Source organism: Carcharhinus amblyrhynchos, chromosome 1 (genome assembly GCF_965287045.1).
Source record: "Carcharhinus amblyrhynchos chromosome 1, sCarAmb.v2.hapA, whole genome shotgun sequence".
NCBI classification, from domain to species: domain Eukaryota; kingdom Metazoa; phylum Chordata; class Chondrichthyes; order Carcharhiniformes; family Carcharhinidae; genus Carcharhinus; species Carcharhinus amblyrhynchos.
Genome location: NC_137324.1, coordinates 156,493,789 through 156,512,777, shown reverse-complemented (window position 1 = coordinate 156,512,777; position 18,989 = coordinate 156,493,789). Strand labels below are relative to the sequence as shown.

General features: G+C 44.8%; 1 protein-coding gene across 3 annotated transcripts in view; it reads right to left on the bottom strand.

The window, feature by feature from the left end:
- maml3 (mastermind-like transcriptional coactivator 3) overlaps positions 1–18,989 on the bottom strand; it is a 487,731-nt gene that overhangs the window by 454,017 nt on the left and 14,725 nt on the right. For 2 of the 3 annotated variants that reach the window (XM_080194230.1, XM_080194240.1), the window contains exon 1: positions 6,141–7,331. The exons of the other annotated variant lie outside the window; for it this stretch is intronic. In XM_080194230.1, the coding sequence (XP_080050356.1) occupies positions 6,141–6,515 (375 nt within the window). In that variant the 5' untranslated portion in view covers positions 6,516–7,331. Of the gene's footprint in view, positions 1–6,140; positions 7,332–18,989 lie in introns of those variants that run through there. 3 annotated transcript variants of the gene reach the window in all.

The window sequence follows — 18,989 nt, the reverse complement described above, 5'->3', positions numbered from 1 at the left end:
CCCTACAGTGCAGAAGGAGGTCATTCGGCCTAACGAGTTTGCACCGACCACAATCCCACCCAGGCCCTATTCCCGTAACCCCACGTATTAACCCTGCTATCCCCCCGATCCTAACTAGGGTCAATTTAGCACAGCCAATCAACCTAACCTGCACATCTTTAGATCTATATCAATATCTTTGGATCATTTTTTGGATCCACAGATCAGCAATAATGAAATTAAATGGTAGAACAGATCGGAGAGGCTGAATGGCCTCTCCCTTCATTCCTAGATCAATGGAAACACCTAACTACGTGTCTTCGCAAAGTTTCTGCCAATCTCCCAGAGTTTGATCGGGAGAACGTTCCGGGGGAAAATTCCTAAAGCATGCATTTAATTGGCCACGGCTTTGTGTGGGAGCAGAGATTTGCAACTTGGGCCAAGAAAGGTGGGTTATTTTCCACACCCACAGAAGGTCACAGCAGGAAACTGGAACCATTTCCAGGTTTGGCCCTTATCTAAATTCCTCCAGCAAACTCCAGACGCCAAAGAGGAGGCCACTGTAACACGGAGTGAAAAATGAGTCAACAATCTACCAGAAGCAGGCTAGATGGTTTTTAAAGGGATAGAGGGGTATTAATGCTTCGCTTTTCTGAACAACCTCCAATTACCACTTTAACCAGTGCCAACTAAGCCACTCAATGGCGGAAAACACTGATTTGGGGTGCAACTCACATCCTGCGCGCAGGGCACCAGAAAATTTGCAATCGGGTCCTACAACCAGCATTGCACCCTCATCTGTACTTGCTGCCAGTGTTCGGTGAGTTACTCATTTAAAACGAGGGGCCAAAAGTTCAACTGTCCTCAGTAAAAAGCAAAGAGATTAATAACTAATATTAGGTGCCTCAATCTCACTGCAGCTTGAGCACTGGTTCCTTGCTGCCTCGTTAAGTGTGGAACTAGATGGAATAAAGGGGCTCCCAGGTTCAGACCCCCATTTTGATGAAGTGCCTACTCTCAGCTGACAAAGAGATTGGGGGTGGGGCAAGGGAAGAAAAATGCACCAGCAGTTTTTACCCCCCATTTGCTGGCCAGTGATGCGCAAATGGAACCAGAACCCTCGCGAGAGGCAGTGCTCTTCAGAACAGCACATGCAGAAAGCGGGAGCCGGACATTTTAAACTGAATGAAGGCTGATCAAAATCAATCACAACACGCGGGTAAGCTGACAAATCACAACTGGTGCCCTGCACTCTCAAATGTGAGATAGCATAGGGCCATTCTGCCTCTTGATGTTCTTCCTGCTGTAAGTGCGTACGCACTGAAGAGAGCGATTGCACTTGGTTGCGATGCTAGCCATGGTCCAATAGTCAACTGAACCATCTAAATCAAAAGTGAAGACCACTCACTAAGAGGAAGAACTGGGAAGTGGATGGTCACTCAGATCTGTAACCAAGAGGGAGGTTGCGGCATCAGAGAGGAGGCGAGAAATTTATTGTTTGCTGTTGGGTGCCACCAGTCTGTTAAGCAGCTCTGCCTCACAGACACTTATCTTTTCAATCCTAACACAGGCTAATGCAGTAATAGTGATCTCAGTTGCTCACCAAGCTCTAGTTAATGACTCTGCACTCAGTATCACAGTGACTGGATCAGTCTATTCACATGACATTAATAGATAAATAGCTGAAGGCTGTCATTTCTGAAACAAGTTCGGCAATCTCGACTCTTATGGTGACAGAGTATTTCCAAAGGCTCAGTGTGGACATCCCAACGTATTTCATCTTGAAGAATAGGAACTGAGCTAATTAAACTGTATGGCTGTGCTTCTATTGCAATCAGCTGGAGGCTTCCCATACCTGTATAAAATACACTGGAATGTGAATTCAAAACATGGAATTCTCTACCCACTGTGCTTGCCTTCCCCAGACATGGAAAATGGTGAAATCACAGTTCATTGCTGCGATGATTACTGATCCCAATTACAGCTCTTCCAGATGTTAAGAACAGCAGCTCTTCTCCAAATTGGACAGAATACTGAAAAACGTGCACAGATTGAAACGATTCCCCACTCCCCAGCCGTGTGCTCTCTTGAAACTGCCAACTCACGCTGGGGTACACAAGTACCTACCTATATTTTGCATAAACAGCAACTTGTCACGTAAAGGCCTGCCAGTACAAATCACAAACAGTATTTTACCTGCCTAACATTGAAAGAGTAGATTTTGCTCAGATTTACACCTCCTTGCTAGTCCACCCAGACCAAATGAGCTGGATTCAAATCAGACTGCTTGACATTCAAGTACACAAGTGCCAGGACGGACCATTGGACTGGGTATCGAGAGGCGGCACTGGTCAATTGCCACCTACACCTCCTCACCCCACCCCACTTCTCAGCTCAGTGATCCTAGAGCATCATGTTTGCAGACTGAGATCAGTTCTCTCGACGTAGGTCCAGATATCAAACATGATCGACATGCTCAAGGCACTTAGTCACCGCATCAACCCAGGAAATCAGATTTAGGCAGAGACTATGTCTCCTTCATCCCCTCACTATCAAAACAAAAATAACATTAGATTCCATTCAAATTCATTTACGGTTCTGCCTTTTTCAACATGTTGTGAATGGCAGAGAACAATCCCATGTCTAAAGTCCTGTAGCGACCTATAACCATTTATAACGAAGGAGATCCAGAACCACAACCTGCTTTCAAACTGGACTAAATAGATTGAGTAAACTTCTTCTTGTAACACTGATCAGCACTTTCTCAAGTATAGACTTCAGAGGAAAAAGAGGCAAGAACAAACACCAAGAACAAATCTACACAACAGACCAGCAGAGCTGCAAGTGGGATATGGGGAAACACGGACACTTTGTGAAAGGTTACTTGAGGGCAAATCTATCATGAGTTCATCAAGTCAATTAAAATCAGTACCAGCATAAACCCTGCAGATGGAGAGGATCTGACTTACAATTTTTCAACTTAAGATCGGTTTTGAAATGAATATGAAAAGATTTAAATTAAGATAAAGAAAGCAACTGACTCATTGCTTATCATTTGGACTATTCTCATGGCAAGGTTCCCCAGTGCTGTTTAGGCTTATTGACCATCATCCTTTACACCTCATGTCTGCCCCCAATCGAGTCCATACTAATGATGGCAAAAAAGGGGACCAAATTACAAGATTAATACCGAGAGTCGTTCTTTTCTCCTCTTCATACAGAAAATGAGCAATATTTGAGTCACACTGTCTTACCAAGGAACTACCTACACTCTAAACAGTAACTTGTCGCTCCTTAACCTGCTATGTATTTCGAGCATTAGTTATTATGGTGCAAAATTGCCATCATTTCTTTATCTGGCTTTGCTAATTAAAATGAAATCCACACCTCCTCCTACATCCCCTCTGTAAAAATTCTTCTTCCAAAGTTTTTACGATTGCATTGTCTCCAAACTACCTAGACTTTGACCAACCGTTGCTTCCACAACACCCCCCACAACCCAACATCTCTGGCTCCTACAGCAAACACTCCCAATCTCTCACCCTATTTGTTAATCCTGGTATGGCCCCAAATGTTTGCTCCCTCAAGGGGCACAAAATTGACTGCACCCGCTTCATAACCGGTTTTGTCACCCACCACTGAATCTGGCCTGATCACATGAAGCAATTCCTCACTTTTCTCTCAGAGTAGTAAAGAAATTGCTCGATGTCTTTTCTCTATTATTGACTGTCTCACCAAATCCCTCTCCCCTACTCCCATTCACTCTCACTCTTATCACAATTGCCAGAAGCTCATGGATTTTAAAAAATATCTCCTATAACACAAGCTATCTATTTATTTAATCGTCACAAGTAGGTTTACATTCACACTGCAATGAAGTTACTGTGAAAACCCGCAGCCTTTCCTATTTCATCTCCTCCCCCTTTCCAACTAAACTAAAACTTTTCCCCCAGTTCCATTCACACTCCATCCCAAAACATCTGTCTCTTCCTGATTTCTTCACAGTGGCTTCTCTAATTTCACCTCACCCACACGTCCTTTTCCCAATTTCTTCCACACTTCCCACCAAACTGCCAAAGCTTTCAGGGCTTCTGTTTTAATCATACATCACAAACTGTTCCCTATCCAGAGACCGTCTTCCTACCTCCCAAATCTGCCATCATCATGGCCTCCTCAGGTCACCTCTTAATGCACTCACCACCATTCCACCTCCAACCGTCCTTTCCTGTGCAACATTCTGGAACGGTCTGCGTGCACCATTCCTGAAAATCCCACATTTGGATCTTTCTGATTAGATTTCTCCATTTCCCACAGCACCCTGGCCATCGTCATATTCCCTGTGACTGTGATGCATTATCACCCCTCATCCTACTCGACCTTTTTGCAACCTTCAACAGATTCCAGCATTCCATCACAAAGGCTGTCTACTTCTGCCTCTGTGGCTTTGTCCTTTTCTGCAACGCCCTACCTCCACTCAACCCATCTGTTCTTGAGTCTCTTACTTTTCATCCGTTTGCCACTGAGTTAGAAGACTGAAAGTTCAAACCCCACATCAGGACATAAACCCAGGCTGACAATACAGTGCAGCACTCGACTGATTGCCACTTTACCAGGCAATCCCTGTCCTTGCTGAACATACATAAGCTTGCTTGTCCCAATGCCTCAAATTTAAAATTTCTTATTTTGATATTTAAATCCCATTATGGGGCACACCCCTCTCAAACTCTGTACCCTCTGCCGATCGACATCCACCAGCCCTCCCCTACAATTCCTCACACTCTTTTGCCAGGGCTGTTTCACTGCAGCTGAGATCCCAGTTTCAGAAGCACCCTACTAAAGCCCTTCAATTCTCCACCTCCCTTAATTCCTGTTACGCCCACATCTCTGACCAAAGATTCCCTTCCTCAAGTCAATGTCTTGTCTTGGTGATAAATATATATGTATTTAAAAAAAAAACACACACGTACATGCAGGCTGTTGAAACAGTCTAACCAAAGCTGAATAAACAAGTAAATATTAACAATGTTCACTAATGTTCAGCTATCACTGAACTCTAGCTGTGGAGATTTGAGCTGTCCCTCTGAACATGTTCATTCTCCTTCCCTCCCTCCAGGATGGGGACTTTCAGCTGTTTCCTTTTTCCTCCTTCCAGCAGTCAAATCCCACCCACCTCTTTAAATACCAGCCGCAGAGAAACACCCCTTTTACTCGGGCAGGAAGTGAGAGTAGATTGGAGCGGTCAAAACATTTCGTTTCCATTGCGGCGGGGGGAGGAGAGCTGCTTTTTTTTTTAAACAACAAAAATAAAGCTTGGGGGGTGAAAGTTGAACACTTCATGGTATCGCATTCAGAGTTTCCCAGCTGAAGGATGGGTGTCTTTTCGCCAAAGAGAGAGAGAGAGACCTCCCAGTGATGGCAATAGTGTTACAGGAGATAATTAATACAAAATTCAGGAAAGTAAAACACTCTCTGGATACTGGGAAAACCATGCGGGAGCTAGACTTACAAAATCAATTCAAAAGACAGAGGTGCAAAAACAGTTAAACAACATAGTCAAATAAATCCCCCCATTGCCCTGAATCAAATGCCACAAGAGGCTTGTTTCCCATGTTTGCGAAGAGTTTCTCTTTAATGATTCCTGTTTGCAAGAACAAGTTTGTCTGAAACTCTTGTGGTTTGTTCAACTCTACGGTTTACATATAAATAAATGAGAAAAGTAACTCTTCATAAAGATAACATAGGTGTAACAATCACAATAATGGGTGCCCCCAGTCTTTGCCCACCAGTGACAGTAACTGGAGGCAGCAGCTGGGAGAGGGAAAGTTGGGAGAGCAGGAGGAGGATAGGGAAAAGAGGAGGAGGGTAGGGGAGAGAGGAGAAAGGTAGGGGAGAGAGGAGGGTAGGGGAGACAGAGGAGGAGGTTAGGAAAGAGAGGAGGAGGAGGGTAAGAAGAGAAGAGGAGGATAGGGGAGAGAAGAGGGCAGAGAGGTGGGGAAAGTTGGGAGAGCAGGAGGGTAGGGAAGACGAGGGGAGAGAGGAAGGGAAAGTTGGGGGGAGGAGGATAGGGAAGAGTGGGGCAGAGAGGGAGGGTAAGTTGGGAGAGCAGGAGGAGAATAGGGGGGGGAGGAGGAGAGGGGCAGAGAGGGAAAGTTTCGCCTTACCGCGATCAGAGTGTTGCTCCTCTGATCCGGAGCCGGAGGCGGGCAGGGTGGCTCGGACTCGCCGCAGTGCTTGCTCCGGAAAGCGGCGTCCGCCTTGTGCTGCTTGCCCGTCTTCTTCGCCTTGAGCTCCAGGCAGCGCTGGTGCAGCGACAGGGTCTCCTGGCGGTCCAGCTCAATCTGCTGAGCCTGGGCTTGCTGGCGCCTCACCTCGCAGTTGTTGTGATGCCTCCTGAAGCCCTCGATCCTCTGGCGGAGCCGCTGGACCACCGTGCTGTGCTTGGGGATCCCGCCGCTGCCTGCGCCCGGCTGCCCGGCCGCAGCTCCCATCCCGGGGCTGGCGCCGTTCGCAGCCGCGGGACTGACAAAATCCCCCATCCTTTATTATTATTATTGTCTCTGCTTCTCTCTTTCCCCCCCTTCCCTTCCCTCCCCTGTCTCTCTCTCTCTCTTTAAAATCTCCTTTCCCCTTCCCTCTCTCCCCCACTTCTTCTTTGCTGAACAATTATTCAGGAGAACTTTTTCCTCCAGCTCTGGAGAGGGTGTTTGTGTGTGTATAAATAAAAAAACTGTAACACCAGCTTCTGTCCTTCTGTCTTCTTTGTTTGTTTGCTTAAATAAATCAACAAAAAACAAAAAAAGAAAAATAAAAAAATGTTGTGATAACTAACTCATTGCAACCCTGCGTCCTCTCCCGACTTCAGCCCAGTGCTAATCGCTGCATTCTCAGCGATCCTTGTGTGTACTCCACTTTCTTTTCTCATCAACTCCACGGTAAAGATCCGGATATTAGCAATCATCCTACAACCGTGGGGGGGGGGGGGGGGTGAAAAGAGCCTTTCTTTCCTCTTTTTGTTGTTGTTTTGTTTGTTGGTAAAAGTGGGAGAGGTGGGGGTAAAGTTTTTTTTTGGAGGGGGGGGTGGTTAGTGGAGCTGTTTACATTTGCCCGCTGGTGTGTCTGAAGAAGCGGTTCTACTGGCGTCCCGGGGTATACATGCTTCACCAGCCGGCCAGAGAGCTCCTCAGTGGGATCGCCGAAGCCGCTAGGACGGGCGAGGAGCTGCTGCTGTTACTGTTGCCACTGCTGTTGCCACTGCTGCTGCTGTTGCTGGCTACCACTGCCCCTGCCACCACAACTACTGCCACCACTATCACCTCCACCATGCCAGCGCACTGATCTGGGACAATCACACAGTAAACATCAGCCAGAGAGGCCGTGAACAGACCCAGGGGCAGCAAGCAACACACGCCACAGAGCTCAGCTCAGCTCCGGATCAGGACTCACGCCACTTTCCAGCCCAGAACAGCTTCTTCCCCGCTGCCATCAGACTTTTGGCTTACATTAAGCTGATTTTTCTCTACACCCTAGCTATGACTGCAACACTCTGCACCCGCTCCTTTCCTTCTCCCCATGTACTCTATGAACAGTATGTTTTGTCTGTATAGCACGCTACAAACAATACTTTTCACTGTATCCCAATACATGTGAGAATAATAAATCAAATTAAATTGATCTTTCTCTACACCTCTATGACTGTAACACTACCTTCTGCACTCTCTCCTTTCCTTCTCTATGAATGGTATGCTTTATCTGTATAATGCACAAGAAACAATACTTTTTGCTGTATTCCAATACATGTGATAATAAATCAAATTAAATTGATCTTTCTCTACACCCTAGCTATGACTGTAACACTACTTTCTACACCCTCTCTTTTCCTTCTCCCCATGTACTCTTTGTCTGTATAGCACGCTACAAACAATACTTTTCATTGTATCCCAATACATGTGAGAATAATAAATGAAATAAAGTTGATCTTTTTCTACACCTCTATGACTGTAACACTACATTCTGTACCCTCTCCTTTCCTTCTCTATGAACAGCATGCTTTGTCCATATAACACGCAATAAATATCGGGGCAAATTTTACCAACCCACCCGCCACAGGAATCGGAGCCAGTAAGGGGGTGACCATGGCGAGGTCTGTTGACCTCAGACAGGACTTTCCGGTTTCGGGACGAGAAGGTCGGAAAATCTTGTCCAATATTTCTCGTTGTATCCCAAGACATGTGCCAATAATAAATCACATTAAGTTGATCTTTCTCTGCACCCTAGCTATGACTGTAACACTACATTCTGCACTCTCTCCTTTCCTTCTCTATGAACTGTATGTTCTGTCTGTATAGTGCTCAAGAAACAATGGCAGGATTTTCTGGCCCTCGTTTACCCCAAAATTGGAAATCCCACCTGAGGTCAAGGGACCTTTCCATGGTTCGCCCCTCACCTGCTCCGATTCCCGTGGCAGGCCGGGCAGTAAAATCCCACCCAATATTTTTCACTGTATGCTAATACATGTGACAATAATAAATCAAATTAAGTTGATCTTTCTCTACACCCTAGTTATGACTGTAACACTACATTCTGCACTCTCTCCTTCTCTATGAACGGTATGCATTGTCTGTATAGCGCAATAAACAATAGTTTTCACTCTATCCCATTACATGTGACAATAATAAATAATAATAGCTTGGAGGTGTTCAGAGGAAGAGGAATTATTTACTTCAGAATAAAAACCTGGGATAGAATCATTTATGTAGTTAGTCTTTTGTTAAAAATCAGCTTAATGCACCCCATCTCTCTAAAATCTCAGAAGTCAGAGAGCCCATTAGAATCACAAACAATCACAGACAGGCTCAAGAGTCACAGCCTCGTCTGCCCCCTCCCCCCCAAACAAAAAACAGGGCAGTGGGAAATCCAGGGACGGAGCCTTGGTTCTGGCATCAGGAGCCAGAACAGCCAGAGAGGGAGAGAGAGGCGGAAACTCCGGGATGGCTTAGAGATTCAGGAATCGCGCGATTGATATAGGATCAGAGTGAATGTCAGGAGCGGAGTTCAGATGCAGGGTCGGGACTGGGGGTTGTTGCGTTTAAGTTGATTTTTAATGTATGTATATTACGTATAACACTGCCCAGGGTTTTATTAAAACAAATAATGGCTGTTCCTAACACCTCCAAAACAAGGTGGAAGAGTCAGTGGCATTACTCTTGAGTGAGGGGGTTGGGTTGAGGAGACAGGTCCTCCTCATTCGCCGGGAATATCTTAGAAGTTAAATCCGGAGCGACACATGAAGGAGACGTCAGAGGTACAGTACCCCGGCGTTAATGCAACAGGAAAAAGGGGAGAAAGTGAGAAGTGTGTGTGTGCATTATACACTAATCTCAATGATGGACAAGCAAAGGGTAGAGAGACACCCTAAGACAGAATGGAGCTAGCATCAGAGGCTGAGTCCAGTGAATGAATAGAATCAGGATTAACCCACACAAAAAAAACAGACATTCCGAGTAAAGAAACAAGACCAAAAGTAATCTAAGACAGGGTCAAAAGGAAGCCCAGGCACAGAGTTAAGATTCAGAATCAGGACTAATGCACCCACCGAGGGACAGAGGTAAACCCCCTAGACATCAAGGGAACGAAATCAGGAGTAACAAAACAATAGACAGGCAGAGACAAACCCTGGGACGGAGTACAGGCGAGGATCGGGATTAATTAAATTTAAAAAAAGGCTGGGAAAACTCCGGAAGAGTGACAGGTATCAAAATGGGACTAATGCAACAATAACGGGACACAGAGGAACTCAAAGGGAGGAGCAGGTGGGTGCATGTACACAGAATCAGGATCAATAGAGGGACAGATATAAACCCAAAAGACAGATTAGAAAGAGAATCAGAACTATAGGGCAGAATGAAAATCTGGAACAGAGTCTCATCATATGGAAGAGCAGGCCAAAATTCAGGAAAAGAATATAGGCAGACTCAACATTGCCACATCAGAAGGCGACTGCAGAGTACAAGATTAGAAGAAATAAAGTCACAGAGAGGAGATCCAAGCCTAGAATATAATACAAATGCAGAATCACGACTACTTCAATAATCAGGGAGACGGTGGCAAAGAGAAAATCTTTGTCCCAACACATACACAATCAGGTCTAGTCATAAACTCGCTGCCCAGATCCTAACTCATACAAGTCCTGTTCATACACCATCGCCCATGTTGGCCTATTGCTCTTGGTCCAACAAATTCCCATCCTCGATTTCAAAATCTTTGAAATCCCTCATCTCTCCTAATCTCTGCATTCTCCTCCAACTCCACAACCCTCTGGAGATTTCCTCCAATTCTGGCCTATTGTACATTCCTGGTTAGCACTACTGCCTCACAGAGCCAGGGACCCGGGTTCGATTCCTGGCTTGGGTGGCTGCCTGGTGTCTGCACATCCTCCCCGTGCCTGTGTGCGTTTCCTCCCAATGCTCCAGTTTCCTTCCATAGTCCGAAAGACATGCTGGTTGACTGCATTGACCATGCTAAATTCTCACTCGCTGCACCTGGACAGGTGCTGGACAGGTGTGGTGACTAGGGGATTTTCACACTAACTTCATTACACTGTTAATGTAAGCCTACTTGTGACACCAATAAATAAACTTAAATAGCAGTGTATTGGTAACCGTGCCTTAGATATGTGGATCCTAAATTCAGGAGTTTCTTCTCCAAACATCTGTGCCTTGCTCTCCTTCTTCTCCAGCCCAGTTTTTATTCTCCTGTTCTCATGTCTCCTTATGTGAATCAGTCAAATTTGGTTTGGTAATATTCCTTTGGGATTGTTTCCATATGGAGAAGGTGCTACTTAAATGCAAGTGACCATTGTTAGTACAATGTTAGTTGGCAAACAGAAAACCTGGGGCGGAGTTGAGACAATATCAGGACTATCAAGGGGTGGGGGGGGGGGGGGGGTGTGCGGTGGTGGGTGAGTGGTGTACAACAACCAGGAGTGACACAAGATTTGAATTAATTCCCTCTTCCTTCCTGCCCTTAAACCATTTTAGGTTAAAAAGCAGGCTTGCCACTCCCATCCTTCTGCCCAAGCCATATTATGGTGTGGACAGCATACTCTTAGGGTCAATAAGCTTGATTACAAGATTAATTGACCCTTAACTGGTCATTTTAATTTGACGGGTGGGTTGCCGATTTCAGTACTTGCCTGCTCCTGTATTCGGGGGGTGAGCTTGAGAATTGGTGGGAAGGAGGTAGGATGGGCATCCACCCCATTTTACATGTCCCTCTGGCAGGAAACATGCCCATTGGACCCACATATCATTCAGCCGTGGATGTCAGATACCAGTGAGACACAGCAGTCCACCAAGGGCTCCAGAGGGGTAGTGGTGAAATAGTGACCACATACATGGTGAGATCTGATGTGATTTTGCATGACTTTGCTGAGGAACTGCATATAGATGACAAATAGAAGGAAGTCAAAGATTAATCCTGGGGACTTCAAAGATCCCGTTGGATAGATTCTTTTGCTGTATGTAGATGAATATACATGGAACTAAACAAGGTTATCTCCAGTCAGCTGGATGATTGAGGTGAATAGTTGCATCAAGCAAGCTGAAGGCTGTCGGTTGTAAAGGATGAGGAAGGATAGTTTACCATGCTCATGGTCACACTTCTGAATTTGACAAGGACCATTTCGGAACAGGGGCAGAAATCTGATTGGAGAAGTTCAGATATGAGAGTCAGGAAAAATGGGAACAGACTTCAGTGGCGACACCATGTTTTTGGAGAAGGAAGCGACTTTTGAGAATGGGATGGTAGTTTGCAAGGTCAAAGAGGCCAAGGGGGTGCTGCTTTAAGGAAGGTTACGATGACGGATTTGAAGGGGAGGAGACAGTACCTGAGCAGAGAGAACCACAAAAAGTATCACTTAACAATGGGGGTCAGGAAGGGAAGTTGGGTCAATGTTTTGTAGGGATAGGATTGAGCGCACTGGAGTTGGGTATCATGGACAAGATGATTTAGGAGAGAACACAGCAGGAGAAGGGCTAGAATCTAGAGAAAGACATGAGTATTTAATATATAAACTACTAAGCCGAACCACATCAGAGGTCTCGTGGTGTAGTGGGTAGCATCCCTGCCTCTGAGCCAGAAGCTCCAGGTTCGAGTCCCACTGCCAGAACTTGATGGCCAGGGAAGATGTGTTCATAATGCAGCCAAATAGATTCAGCATTAACCTGCAAAATCCTTCCAACACACCAATGGCAGGTGGTAAGATGGGAGAGACTCCTGGTCGGCCATGTTTGATGAAGCCCCCTCATGAGACTAGGGACTGGTTCCAGGAAATACCTCGCGGTGGGAACAGATGGAAGTCTGCCTTGCGCACCATGAAGTGTGGAAAAAGAAACAAACAGATAACTAGATCAGGAGCTCAGTAGTTGGATTCCTTGCAATGAGTTAGCTCACCTCAATTAGAGCAGGAGAAAAGGAACTTAACTGAAGTTTCTCCACTAGATACCCCTGCTAAAAAGCACTCAACCAGTGAGGTCAGGATCTGACCTGACTGTCGAAATAAAATATTGACATGGATTATTAAAAAGGATTCACAAAGTGGTTTACAAGGCTATCTCACAGCAGTAGGAACTCGGCTTCGACTCCTGGTTTGGATCACTGTCTGTGCGGAGTCTGCATGTTCTCTACGTGTCTGTGTGGGTTTCTTCTGGGTACTCTGGTTTCCTTCCACAGTCTGAAAGGTGTGTTGGTTAGGTGCATTGGTGGTGCCAAATTCTTCCTCAGTATCCCCTGAACAGGCATCAGAGTGTGTCGACTAGGGGATTTTCATAGTAACTTAATTACAGTGTTAATCCTAGAACCCCTACATTGCAAAAAGAGGCCATTCAGTCTATACCAACCACAGCCCCACCCAACCCCTATCCCCAGGTATTTACCCTGCTAGTCCCCCTGATATAAGGAGCAATTTACCATGGCCAACCCGCACATCTTTGGAAGGAAACCCGAGCACCCACAGGAAACCCACGAAGAGAACGTGCAAACTCCACACAGCAACCCAAGCTGTGAATCGAACCCGGGTCCCTGGCACTGTAAGGCAGCGCTGTTAACCACTGTGCCACCGTGCCGTCTAACATAAGGCTACTTGTGACACTAATAAGTGAACTTAAAAACTTCATAAAATGACCAAGTAGCCACGTTCAGGAGAAAAATCAACAAACTTCAGGCACACTACAGGGAACACGTCAGTGGGGTTATCTTAAAAGCAGAAGATAAAACTGAGCTTCAGGAAGTGTTTTAATCAAACTCCTTGCTACACAGAACGACAACTGCAGGATCAGGACAAAACTCAGAATAGCTCTAAGGGACTCAAACAGAAGCAGAGGACAGCCTAGATATATAAAACCGGGAATAAATATCGAAGAAGGAAACTTTACAAGCTCAGGACTGAGATAAAACATGGGATAGATCAGTTTCGATGGGATGTAACAAACATCGAGATCCCGTGGCTCTTCGGGATTGATGAAGTATAGCAGCGGATCAGACAAATATAGATCAAGACTAATCCAGGGCGGAGCAAGACATGACGGGTCACAAAGCATTACAGGATTAGGACAAAAGGCAGCAAATAAACCGAACCAAAAGAACTGGCCTCAGAAATTATGATAAGAGAAGCTCCAAAGGATCAGGACTAAAACCTGGGACAGAGCAATACTTTAAGGATTAGGATTAAACAATATCTACACTACAGAACCAAAAGCAAGAGATCAAAAATGGGTTAGAGATAAACACTAGAATTATAATTCTTGGCAATGTACTCTGCTGGGTTGGAATTTAACTGCGGGATTGATTAGAACAGTAAGTCACAAGCGGGAAGCTCTAACACAAAAAGGTGACAAAAGCAAATGTAAAAGGATCAGGTGTAATGAAGGGACATAGAGCGGTGATGGGCTGCGTTAACTGAGCTCCAGCAACTGCAACCATTTTATTTTGTGCCTGGTTGGATCCCAACCTCTGAATGGTCTTTCTCTGATCCACACTGACTTCAGTTTTTATGCCACTCTTACCCGAAGGACAATCACTGACACCTCACCTCTGGAATTCAATCTTTCTTTGGACTAAGGTGGTAATGAGGTTTGGAGCTAAGAGACCCTGGCAGAACACAAACAGAACATCGGTTATTGATGAGTAAGTGAAGCTTGATAGTATTTTTGATTACTTCTTCCATCACTTTAGCGATGAGGGATGGGATTTGTCCTACTCTCTGTGGACAGATGAAGGCTTATTTGTAACAGAAATATTTCTGACAATAATAATGTGTGGCCATTCTGAATGGAGTTTGTCACTATGACATAAAGGTCTCAGCAACAATCTGCAAATATTCAGCACATCTTGGGAAACTGGTGGTGAAAGGTTTTTCTTTATTGATGGTGAAATACCAATCTCCCTTAACTTCAAACCTTTCCTGACGTGGCTTCATCATTGAGTCTTCTATCTATATCAGAAAGGAAGTTAAGATGGTTTTACACCGAGACAAATAGAATAGAATCCCTACAGTGCAGAAGGAAGCCATTTGGCCATCGTATCTGCACTAACTCTTCAACAAAAATGATTATCTAGGCCCCATCCCAGTGGCCCCACGAATTTACTCCACTAATCCCCCTTATCTGCACATCGTGGGACAGTAAGGCAATTTTAGCATGGCCAATCAACCTAATCTTTGGACTATGGGAGAAAACCGGAGGAAACCCATGCAGACATGGGGAGAACGTGCAAACTTTACACAGACGAACAGTCACTCGAGGCCGAAATTGAACCTGAATCCCTGGCGCTCTGAGACGGTAGTGCTAACCACTGTGCCGATGTGAATGTAAGTTCTCAGCCTGAATGTCAATGGAACAACCACAAGGGGGCGGAAAGAAGCACTTATTCCATTCACTGGCTGTGGAGAATTCAGAGGGGTCTGAATGGGAAGAAAAAAATGTTGCTGCTCTGGTCCAGAATTCGGAATACAATTGACAATGAACAATGGGAATGTCAGCTAAGTGATGAAATATGTAAATAGATCTACACCAACCATTACTCCACACAAGTCCTGAAGTGTCTCTATAAATTACTTTGTATCATGCTACACTGTCAGAAACTCAAATTAGGAACTGCACTAAACGCTCCGATGTGTGCTGCACAATGAAGGCTAGGAGAGAGAGAGAGAGGGTGCAGCTGTTGCCATTAGTGTCTGCACCATGACCCACTTTGGTGGCACCTTCAGAAAGCTGGAGGAATCTCTAACAGAGTAAGCATTTCTTCTGCATTTTAAGGGTTAGATTTGATCTGGATAAAGTTGAACACAGACTGGTTCTGGGCTGGGATGGTGACACTCTATGCAGCTGAGGAACACGTTCTCTCTCTCTCAAATTGAGACCCAGATTTTTTTCCAATTGATTACATAGCAACAGGAAGCAGGAATGGCCATTCGGCCATTCAAGCCTGCTCTGTCATTCCCTTTGAGCATCAAATTCAACATCCTGATTCCTTTAGCCCCAAGAGCCAAATCTAACTTCTTCTTGAAATCACACAACGTTTTGGCCTCAACTATATTCTGTGGTAATGAATTCCACACGTTCACCACTCTCTGGGTGACTAAATTTCTCCTTATCTCAGTTCCAAAAGATTTATCCCTTATCCTCAAACTACGACCCCTGGTTCTGGACACCTCCATCATTGGGAACATTCTTTCTGAATCTACCCTCTCTAGTCCTGTTAGAAATTTATAGGTTTTTATCAGATCCCCTCTCACTCTTCAAAACTCCAGTGAATATAATCCTAACTGACTTAGTCTTTCCTCACATGAAAGACTGCCATCCCAGGAATCAGCCTGGTAAACTTTTGCTGTACTCCCTCTATAGCAAGAACATCCTTCCTCAGATAAAGGACACTAGAAATGCACACAGTACTATAGGTGTGGTCTCACCATGGCCTTGTACAATTGCAGTATAGTAAGAAGTCTCACAACACCAGGTTAAAGTCCAACAGGTTTATTTGGTAGCACAAGCTTTTGGAACGCTGCTCCTTCATCAGGTGAGTGGGAGTTCTGTTCACAAACAGGGCATATATAGACACAAACTCAATTTACAAAATAAGGGTTGAAATGCAAGTCTTTACAGGTAATCAAGTCTTAAAGGTACTGACAATGTGAGTGGAGAGAAGGTTAAGCACAGGTTAAAGAGAAATGTGTTGTCTCCAGAAAGGACAGTTAGTGAGATTTTGCAAGCCCAGGGAAGTCGTGAGGGTTACAGATAGTGTGACATGAACCCAAGATCCTGGTTGAGGCTCTCCTCACATGTGCGGAACTTGGCTATCAGTTTCTGCTCAGCGATTCTGCACTGTCGTGTGTCATTATGGCCGCCTTGGAGAATGCTTACCCGGAGATCAGAGGCCGAATGACTGTGACTGCTGAAAATGTTCCCCAACAGGAAGAGAGCACTCCTGTCTGCTGATTGTCAAATGGTGTTCATTCATCCGTTGTCGTAGCAACTGCATGATCTCCCCAATATACCATGCCTCGGGACATCCTTTCCTGCAGAGTTATCAGGTAGACAACGTTGGCCAAGTTGCAAGAGTATGTACCGTGTACCTGGTGAATGGTGGTCTCATGTGAGATGATGGCATCTGTGTCAATGTTCCAGCATGTCTTGCAGAGGTTGCTGTGGCAGGGTTGTGTGCTGTTGTGGTCATTGTTCTCCTGAAGGCTGGGTAGTTTGCTGTGGACAATGGTCTGTTGTTTGAGGTTGTGCAGTTGTTTGAAGGCAAGAAGTGGGGGTGTGGGGATGGCCTTGGCGAGATGTTCGTCTTCATCATTGACATATTGAAGACTCCAGAGAAGATATCATAGCTTCTCCGCTCTGAAGTAGTACTGGGCAATGAAGGGTATTCTGTCTGCCGTAACCTGTGTTTGTCTTCTGAGGAGGTTGGTGCGGTTTATTGCAGTATAACATACCTATTGCTATACGCAAATCCTCTTGCTATGAAGGCCAACATACAATTTGCCTTCTTTATTGCATGCTGTACCTGCATGCTTACTTTCAGCGACTGATGCACGAGGACACCAAGGCCTCACTGAGTATCCACCTCTCTCAATTTATACTCATTCAAATAATAAATTGCCTTCCTATTATTGCTACCAACGTGGATGACCTCACATTTATCTACAATGGACTGCATCTGCCATACATATGGCCACACACTCAGCCTGTCCAAATCACACTAAAGCATTGCTGCATCCTCCTCACAGCTCACCCTCCCACCCAACTATGTATCATCTACAAATTTGGAGATAATAGTTAGTTCCCTCTTCCAAATCATTAATATATAATGTGAATAGGTGGGGTCCCAGCACAGATCCCTGTGGTATCCCCAGTAGTCACTGCCTGTCAGTCAGAAAAAGACCCATTTATGCCAACTCTTTGCTTCCTATCTGCTAACCAACTTTCTATCCATCTCATCATTTTGTAAATGAGTATTATATTTATTTGAACAGCATTGCATTTGAATCTTATTTTCTTCAGAATGTTACTTGTTTAGTTAAAGTTCCCTGTCAATTAAATAAATAAATAGTTAAGTGTTCATTTTAAAGTGAGTGTCAGATGTTTCTGTTAGTTAAGCACTAAACCCCACTGAAGAATAATTCACACCTCCCCATACACTTTTAACAGATTGAGGCAACGTATTCCTCTTTGGGGGATTCAGCATTACTTCGCAAAGGGGTTCAACCTCCGCGTTGTAACACATCTGAAGAAAATATTACGTGTGGATCTAACCCTTGAAGGTCTTTAGGCCATATTCAAGGAAATGGGAGAGTGAATATTCTAACAAAGGAGCGCAAACGAGAGAGCGTCTTGGACACTATGTTAGAATACTTGGGATTTATTTAGAGCAGTTTAATGTTTGCAATGTGAACCACTGAATTATTTGGACTGACAATGATTGTGTAGCACAGCATCAGCTGCATGGATATAGTTCTCCACAAATGGCAGATACTCTTGAATGCTGCCCATTTTGTCACCTCATAAAATATACCAATCTAGATCGCTAAAAGGAACAGCTCGAGATCCTGGGAAGCATCAGTTAACACTAACAAATCGGCCTCCCATTCAAGCACGCTGTCCAGTTCTAAAGATCATTTCAAAGTACTTGCCCCATGGACAGCTGGGCAATATGCTCCTCATTTCCTTCAACAGATTGGCCAATCAATTCCCAGCAATCCCAGTGCAGCAATTGTCCCCATGAAAACCATTATCAAATGACATAGCAGTGGACTTCAAGGTCACGTTTCTGATATGCTTGCGTACTAAGGGTTCAAATGCAGTCAATCCCTTACAAAGAGATAGATTGGGCAGCACAGTGTCACAGTGGTTAGCACTGCTGCCTGGGACATGGGTTTGATTCCTGGCTTGGGTGACTATCTGTGCAGAGTCTGCACATTCTCCCAGTGTCTGCGTGGGTTTCTTCCAGGTGCTCCGGTTTCCTCCCACAGCCGAAAGACATGCTGGTTAGGTGCATTGGCCATGCTAAATTCACCCTCAATGTACTGAACAGCACCAGACTGTGGTGCCTAGGGGATTTTCACAGTAACTTAATTGTAGTGTTAATGTAAGCTTACTTGTTACACTACTAAATAAACTTTAAAACTTTCAGTTCTACACACTTTGCATTCTAGTCACACACATCAACATATTCTGTCTGCTCTGCTCACGTACCCTGTTTCCTTGGACAGTGACATGTTGAGATCACTGGCAGATGAGACAGAATTGATCAGTAGCATAGTGAAAGAAGCATCAGAGTAAAAGAACTATTAAACACTTAAAGATAGAAGAGACTGCCTTGTCAACGAGAACGTGATGTACCATTCAACATCTTGAATCCCTCACTGCTGTGAGAGTGTTCTGCATGAGAACATAACCACGTCACAAATCTATGGACGCACTAATCAAATTATACCCTCAATTATTCAGCATCCT